At 38.6% G+C, this 9,130-nt stretch overlaps 1 protein-coding gene across 1 annotated transcript in view; it reads left to right on the top strand.

The window, feature by feature from the left end:
- spo11 (SPO11 initiator of meiotic double stranded breaks) overlaps positions 1-9,130 on the top strand; it is a gene marked incomplete at its 5' end in the record, with an annotated part of 29,526 nt that overhangs the window by 6,821 nt on the left and 13,575 nt on the right. The window contains 6 exons of the mRNA XM_079801846.1: positions 2,140-2,206; positions 4,096-4,204; positions 4,366-4,452; positions 4,757-4,793; positions 7,011-7,120; positions 7,195-7,294. Coding sequence (XP_079657972.1) covers positions 2,140-2,206; positions 4,096-4,204; positions 4,366-4,452; positions 4,757-4,793; positions 7,011-7,120; positions 7,195-7,294 — 510 coding nt within the window. The remainder of the gene's footprint in view (positions 1-2,139; positions 2,207-4,095; positions 4,205-4,365; positions 4,453-4,756; positions 4,794-7,010; positions 7,121-7,194; positions 7,295-9,130) is intronic.

Genomic DNA, 9,130 nt, shown 5'->3' with positions numbered 1-9,130 from the left:
AGCATGTTTGGGACAGAGGGGAACCAGGTCGCATTTACAGCAGATATATGCAGCCCATAATAAATAAAAGCACGAGATGGAGATGGGGTTGGAGAAGAACACCGGAAAATGTGACCGTCTGTTGCAATACACGCGCCACGGTTCAGCTGCGCGAGGCGAACACTGGCAGCAGGGTTGCCAGGTTTACACAACAAAACCCACCCATTCGTTACTCAAAACTAGCCCAAAACAAGCCCAATCGCGTTTCGGGGTGGTTCTCCGGTAAACATCGCGTTCGGGGGGTTAAATATGTGTTTTTTTTGCAGGGCTGTCTGCTAAAATTCTCATTCCCGGGGATAAATATCACATAATTGGGATCGCTTCAACCCGCGGACTTGAGACACAGCCCGCGGCAACAGTGTAGAAGTAGCCCAATTCCACGGAAAAAACGCGGACTTGGCAACACTGACTGGCAGTGTGAAAGCTCCCGCTCTCCACACACACACAGCTTCTGATCTACCACCGCGCGCAGTGTGAAACCGGTGTTACAGAGCGAACAAAGCACAGTTTTATTCGGCTTCTGTTTAAAGTACTCCCACACTTTTGAATGTCGCGGTCTGGCTTTATATGATAAATTATCATTTTCACTATGCCCGGGAGCAGAAGCTGCCATTATTGTGCCGCCGACGCGTCGTTGCAGCCCTAGAACCAAGCCATATAAAGGATTATTAGGAACACCTGTTCAATTTCTCATTAATGCAATTATCTAATCAACCAATCACATGGCAGTTGCTTCAATGCATTTAGGGGTGTGGTCCTGGTCAAGACAATCTCCTGAACTCCAAACTGAATGTCAGAATGGGAAAGAAAGGTGATTTAAGCAATTTTGAGCGTGGCATGGTTGTTGGTGCCAGACGGGCCGGTCTGAGTATTTCACAATCTGCTCAGTTACTGGGATCACACACAACCATTTCTAGGGTTTACAAAGAATGGTGTGAAAAGGGAAAAACATCCAGTATGCGGCAGTCCTGTGGGCGAAAATGCCTTGTTGATGCTAGAGGTCAGAGGAGAATGGGCCGACTGATTCAAGCTGATAGAAGAGCAACTTTGACTGAAATAACCACTCGTTACAACCGAGGTGTGCAGCAAAGCATTTGTGAAGCCACAACACACACAACCTTGAGGCGGATGGGCTACAACAGCAGAAGACCCCACCGGGTACCACTCATCGCCACTACAAATAGGAAAAAGAGGCTACAATTTGCACGAGCTCACCAAAATTGGACAGTTGAAGACTGGAAAAATGTTGCCTGGTCTGATGAGTCTCGATTTCTGTTGAGACATTCAGATGGTAGAGTCAGAATTTGGCGTAAACAGAATGAGAACATGGATCCATCATGCCTTGTTACCACTGTGCAGGCTGGTGGTGGTGGTGTAATGGTGTGGGGGATGTTTTCTTGGCACACTTTAGGCCCCTTAGTGCCAATTGGGCATCGTTTAAATGCCACGGACTACCTGAGCATTGTTTCTGACCATGTCCATCCCTTTATGACCACCATGTCCCCATCCTCTGATGGCTACTTCCAGCAGGATAATGCACCATGTCACAAAGCTCGAATCATTTCAAATTGGTTTCTTGATCATGACAATGAGTTCACTGTACTAAAATGGCCCCCACAGTCACCAGATCTCAACCCAATAGAGCATCTTTGGGATGTGGTGGAACGGGAGCTTCGTGCCCTGGATGTGCATCCCACAAATCTCCATCAACTGTAAGATGCTATCCTATCAATATGGGCCAACATTTCTAAAGAATGCTTTCAGCACCTTGTTGAATCAATGCCACGTAGAATTAAGGCAGTTCTGAAGGCGAAAGGGGGTCAAACACAGCATTAGTATGTGTTCCTAATAATCCTTTAGGTGAGTGTATAGAGAAAAGAATATAGAAGCTCTCTTGACTTGGGCTAGTAAATAACAACCCACAACATCCTTGCAACTGCATAGCAACATCTGAGAAACCATGTACTGTAGCAGCACCCTGGCAAGCACCCGCACATAGAATTGAGAGAGGTGGTGAGTTTTGCACAGGCAAAAGATGTAAAATGATATTTGAACAAATCTTGTCAGATATGTTTCTGTTTGAATGCCCTTGTTTTACAGCCCTGTTTCTGAAGGTCTTGTCTGTTATTTACAAACTTGTACAAAGTGACTCCTATGCTACTAAAAGGTAAGTGATAGTCATGTCAACACACTGCACAATTCACATTTATTTGTATAGCGCTTTTCACAATACATATCATTTCAAAGCAGCTTTGCATGAGTCTACATTACATTTGAGAGTGATCTGTTATCAGAGGAGACTGTGTCCAAGTTATGTATTTCAGAAATGTGCATATACATATCACACAGTTAGCTAACTATGTATTAATTTAAACAATGTATTAATTTAAGGCAGAAACAATGAGCTCATTGAAGCAATTAATGCATATTGTTTACAAATGATTAGGACATATACACCGATCAGGCATAACATTATGACAGGTGAAGTGAATAACACTGATCATCTCTTCATCACGGCACCTGTTAGTGGGTGGGATATAAGTGAACATTTTGTCCTCAAAGTTGATGTGTTAGAAGCAGGAAAAATGGGCAAGCGTAAGGATTTGAGTGAGTTTGACAAGGGCCAAATTGTGATGCTAGATGACTGGGTCAGAGCATCTCCAAAACTGCAGCTCTTGTGGGCTGTTCCCGGTCTGCAGTGGACAGTGTCTATCAAAAGTGCTCCAGTGAAGGACCAGTGGAGAACCGGCGACAGGGTCATGGGCGGCCGAGGCTCATTGATGCACGTGGGGAGCGAAGGCTGGCCCGTGTGGTCCAATCAGACAGACGAGCTACTGGAGCTCAAATTGCTCAAGAAGTTAATACTGGTTCTGATAGAAAGGTGTCAGAATACACAGAGCATCACAGTTTGTTGTGTATGGGGCGGCATAGCCGCAGACCAGTCAGGGTGCCAATGCTGACCCCTGTCCACCACAGAAAGTGCCAACAGTGGCACGTGAGCATCAGAACTGGACTACATCACCGGACTAATTTGCCTAATCTTCACGGTACCTTTTAGACCGCAGTGGAAATGCAGACAGTAGCAGGTCTGGGGGGAAAAAAGTTCCTGTAAAAATAGTTCCTGGTACAAATTGTTCCGGGTAATTTCGGTGGAAACGTGGCTCAAGTGGATGTTACTTTGACACACACCACCTACCTAAACATTGTTGCAGACCATGTACACCCTTTAATGGAAACGGTATTCCCTGGTGGCTGTGGCTCCTTCAGCAGATAATGCTCCTGACACAAAGCAAAAATGGTTCAGGAATAGTTTGAGGAGCACAAAAACAAGTTTGAGGTGTTGACTTGGCCTCCAAATTCCCCAGATCTCAATCCAATCGAGCATCTGTGGGATGAACAAACAAGTCTGATCCATGAGGCTCCACCTCGCAACTTACAGGACATAAAGGACCTGCTGCTAACATCTTGGTGCCTGATACTGCAGCACACCTTCAAGGGTCTAGTGGAGTCCATGCCTCGACGGGTCAGGGCTGTTTCGGCAGCAAAAGGGTGACCAGCACAATATTAGGAAGGTGGTCATAATGCTATGCCTGATCGGTGTATAAAAACATGTCCACAAACTTTATAGGTTCAAATGTGGTTAAAACGTTTCACCTTCACAAGATCATTTACATGGTATTGTGTTGAGACTAAAAAGAAGTAAAAAAAAAAAAAAATGTTCCAGGCTTGCATGCATAAAAATGATAAAAGTAAATGGTGTTTAAAATAGTTTTAGATGGAGTACAGCATGTAATACTGCAGGTCTACATTTTGGCAAGTTTTCTCCAGTGCCTTTTAGATATGACCTGTTTCACGTCTAAATATTTAACATTTTTGTCAGCTTTTGCAGACCGTTTCATTCAAACCACCTGTGGATATAAGTGATGATGTGATTATAAATCAGCGAACAGCATCATAAATCATCTGATATAGGGAGCAGGTGGAACCTTTGATTTTTTATGACGTGATTTGTCAAGTGCACCTGTGCGCTGAAATGTTTTCTCTTCTATTCGTCAGGGACTTATACTATAATGATCTACAGCTGTTTGGGTCACAGAAGACCTTGGATTTCATCGTGGATGACATTTCGTGCTTGCTCAAGGTTCCCCGTAGAAGTCTGCATGTTGTATGTACATAGCGCTCTAAAGTCTAATATTAGCATTTCTGAGACTTTTACACACTCACACAAAGGCAAAACGAATAAAGTCAGTGTCATGTAGCCTCATTTGCATAGGTTGCATATGCACTAAAGAGATTGTAAATCGTTTCTTTTAATACTCCTCGCAGCTCGCAACATCCAAAGGCTTCCTCTCAGGTGATCTTTGTTATTTGGAGGAAGATGGCGCAAAGGTGGACTGCAGTTCCAGCTCCACAGTGAGTCCAGATCGCCTGCCAACCCTTCTGTAAAGCTCACTTAATGCGCACTGTATGCCAGAGCATGATTTATATAATCGCCTTCTGCCCAAAGCCGTTCATCTGTAATTCGACTGGCAACATTTTTAGACTGTATCTGTCAAACATTCACATCAGTGTAACTCAAATGCTGTTCCACTTGACCACTGGTCTGACAAACCATTCTGAATCATTTAGTCTCTTTGAAGTTATGACTTTGTTTTTTTCCATACACGACTATTTTTGCTGTGAAATGATTTGAACTGTTTTCTTTTTTTCTCACTAGGCTGTCCCTGTGTCTTCCAATGTTAACGGGATCAGAAGTATCCTTCCTGTTTATGTAAACCATGTAAAAGGAACGCCACCCTAAGCCCTTGTCAGGTCAAGTCACACTTATTTATATAGTGCTTTACACAATACAGATGGTTTCAAAATAGCTTCACAATAATAAAAAGGAAAATAACAGAATCAAACTTTCATGGGACAAATTCAAATTCTGCTGTAAAGCAACTTTGAAAAAAGACAATAGTCATTATTCCAGTGTCGATGGTGCAACATTCGTCCATTATGAAATTAGTTCAATTAATCTATAAGCAACTCTACAGAAGACAATAGTCATAGAGTTTTAGTCATTTTAGTATAACTTAAACCTAATTTCAGTTAGATGCAACTTTTCTTATTTTGTAAATTTTTATATTTAATTATATATATTTTTTTAATGTAATGTTTAATATTGCTATTTTAATTTAGCTTTATTTCAATGACTAAATACAATTTGGGTAACACTTTAGTTTAGGGTCCAATTCTCAATATTAACTAGTTGCTTTATTATCATGCATATTATTAGGATATGGCAGTTTATTAATACTTATAAAGTACATGTTAATGCCTTATTCTGCATGACCTCATTCTACATCCATATTCCTACCCAATGGCTAAACTTAACAACTTATAGGCGGCGTTTCACTTTGTGATTGGGGGGTGTCTGCCGGTATAATTTATATTATTATAAATAATAATAATAATAACAAACAAACTGAATAATTAAAGGATTAAAATGGATTTAAGGGAATAAATAAATAAGAATGGTAAAATAAATTCTAGGTCTATTTGTAGTAGGCTAATGAAGTAATCAATTTTAACTATTTGCAAATATTTTATTTCATAATGTGCACATATTCACTCTTACTTGTCTAATATGTCTAATATGTAAAAAATGTGAATTGTTTTTTTAGGGCTGTCAAAAGATTAATCGCGATTAATCGCATCCAAAATAAAAATTTGTGTTTACATAATATATGTGTGTGTACTCTGTTAAGTATTATTTATATATAAATACACACACAAGCATGTATATATTTAAGGATTTTTTTTTTAATATATATATATATATATAAAACATTTATATTTATATATATTATAGATTATATAAATGTACATACAGTATATACATGCAAATATTTCTTAAATATATACATGAATGTGTGTGTATTTATATATAAATAATAATTAACAGAGTACACACACATATATTATGTAAACACAAACTTTTATTTTGGATGCGATTAATCGCGATTAATCTTTTGACAGCCCTAGTTTTTTTGCCTCGTCGTCACATTCATTTATGAATTCCATGAATCATGATCGCATTTTTTCAATTCAAAATGGAGAAATTTCATAAAAAGTTGAGTAGTTTGCATCACTAGATATTCTATTACTGTCGGTAGCTGAACATTTCCATCATAAAACAGTTTTCTAAGACTTGCATCTACTTACATCTTTCCACAAGTTCTCGTTGTGTTGTGACAGTGACAGTTAGACCTGCCTTCTTTGATTTGATTGGCCATCTCGATCATTTTGACATTGACGAGCGCTGTTAAAAAATGAATCAGCCTAAAAATTTAACTTTACAATTTTTTGTTGTCATATATATATATATATATATATATATATATATATATATATATATATATATATATATCTTATATCTTAGGGGGGGTTGTGATTTACAGGGGCTAGTAATTTTATTCCTGTCTGAATAAGAAAAATCAGTTTTTCTCCCACCACCCACTACAAAACTCCTGGCCTATACTGTTATCAGATAAACACCAGAGTCAAATGGTAATTAAATAAAATAAAATGCAGAATTAAAGCATAAGTCATTTTGGAGATCCTTTCTGACCTCTGGAGTTCCTTATGGTTGTGCTGCATGGTAATGTGGGATTTTTGGCACAATGGAGGCTAATTTTAAATCAGGATAACTCACCCCAAAATGAAAATTCAGTCATCATTTACTCACCCTCAAGTTGTTCCAAACCTGTATACATTTCTTTCTTCTGCTGAGCACAAAAGAAGATATTTTGCAAAATGTCAGTAACCAAACAATTGATGGGCCCCATTGACATCAACTGTTTGGTTACTGACATTTTTCAAAATATCTTCTTTTGTGTTCAGCAGGGTAAATGATTTTCATTTTTGGGTAAACTATCCCTTTTAGAAAACAGAGCCAAATTACATTACATTCCTCAGCAGCATATAAGACATTGTATCATCTGCAAAATTCATTCTGATAGTGGAGAAAGATGCAACTTTCCAGAGACTACTGGACGATGATTTTTGTACCAGACTTTCGCCCTGCATCATCATAACTGTAAGCGTCTTCGTTAGATCAATGCTAGTGTTTCGTTTTCAAGGCCTCAATGTTTGGTCTTGTGTGTTCATCAGGGTAAAGGAGTGCCTGATGTCAACAGCAGATTGATGGTGAGGAAACTGTGGGACGCACTACACATCCCAGTTTTTGCTCTGGTGGACGCGGATCCTTATGGTACAAACACACACACACACACACACACACACACACACGTTTAATAATCATGTGTACTAGGTCAAGCATCATGTTGCTCATTCAAGAGTGAGGGATTTTAGCGTGGCAACTATCCACAACCATTGTTGGGGAAAGTTATGTGTAATGAGTAACATATTGGGGCGTGGAATCCACTTTTGCTAGTTTAACGACGGAAAAAATTGTTGGTGTGCCAGGCACACGGTCTAAAAGAGTTGTCCCTAGTCTCTTAATGAGTCATGGGTGTGTTTTGGGCGTAACATGCAATAAACCAATCAGAGTCTCATCTCCCATTCCCTTTAAAAGCCAGTTGTGCTCACGCCATGGCGGATTCGCTATTTACATGGTGGAATTTGCGAGCGGAAAGACAGAATCTTTTTTAAATCTATATTTAAAAATGTGTGTGTGCTGCTGCGTCCCTGTGTGTGTAACAAGCAGAATGTACGTGCATTGTGCATCCGCCTATAGGTGCATATTACTAACGCACACACACCATGTTTTCAGAACAGATGGGCGCGAGTGCATCTGCTATTTAAACAACGTGGCACTGGACATGAAAATGATAACTGTGTTGAGCTGAAACTAGCAAAAAACACTTGCGTCGCACCTGGCGCCGCATTGCAACGGGTGTGGCCCATTGTGCTACTCCCTAAAAAAGTAACTAATTGCGTTACTTAGTTTGTATGGAAATGAATGCGTTGCGTTGCGATTTCTGTCACATGTAAAGGCCTTTTCACACCAAAAGTGAGATGAATAAGCCTCAAGCTGAAGGAAATATGTATGTGAACAAACCTTTCAGCTGTGCTGCCATATTGAATCACAAAAGAATATGACACAGGAGAAGAAAGTTAAACACTCTTACTTCAGCAATAAAAAAGAAAATCTAAATATGATGTTTATCTAAAGTCATTTTTGCTTATTCGTATGGTTGAATTGAATTGAAGGTCAGCAGCAAAGACATTGGTTAATAAAGTGAGATTAAATACAAGATATTTGTGTTATTTAAGATATTTAAGACAGGTTTGCATAATATTCTGGGTTTACATTTCACAATTTTTATTCATTTTGAGGAATACTGAATCTTTTTTTGTGCAAGTGAGTCACGTTTATACAGCGCACACAACGCCTCTGAACTTACTCATGATTTCTCTCAACATGAGGACAGGGGAGCTGTCAGTCAATACATGGGGAACTTTCATTATTTATTTGAAAACTCCGATATTTTGTTGTAAATTTAAAAGTAATGTTACTTACTAGTTGCTTGAAAAAAGTAATCTGATTATGTAGCTTGCGTTGTAATACCCACAACACCCTGAGCATCCTAGTGAAAAAGTGTGCTTAATTGTATTGAATGTGCACTTGTAGTGTACTTCAAATCTTTAAAGTATTATTTTTAATTGTTACTAGCAGGTAATGTAATATCAATGAAATAAAACACCAGTTAAGTGCTCTTAAAGAGGGTACACTGTCATGCCTTTTATTCTTAACACACTTAAGTACACTTTTAAAAAGTGACATTTATAAAAACGTTCAAAGAAAAGTTTTTGTTTAAACACATTTTAAATCAGTGTTTAATAATCTTTTGTCCTGCTTTAAAGAAGTACACCTATTTTAATGTGTTGACTAACATACTCAAGCACATGTTAAGTACTTGATTATAATTGTAATGAGTCTGTTATTCTATATTACAATTAAAGTTAATATATTTTTAATGTTCTAAATTGCTTCCTCTTTACAAATGTGTAATTACAAATATATTTGAATACAAGTTTCAATAGAAATGACATAGTATATCTCCAGGTGTCAATGAAAAGGCTC

This window comes from Gobio gobio (assembly GCF_949357685.1).
Source record: "Gobio gobio genome assembly, chromosome: 21".
Taxonomy (NCBI): Eukaryota; Metazoa; Chordata; class Actinopteri; order Cypriniformes; family Gobionidae; genus Gobio; species Gobio gobio.
The sequence above is the reverse complement of the archived record's forward strand: the minus strand, read 5'-3'. Positions and strand labels throughout refer to the sequence as shown.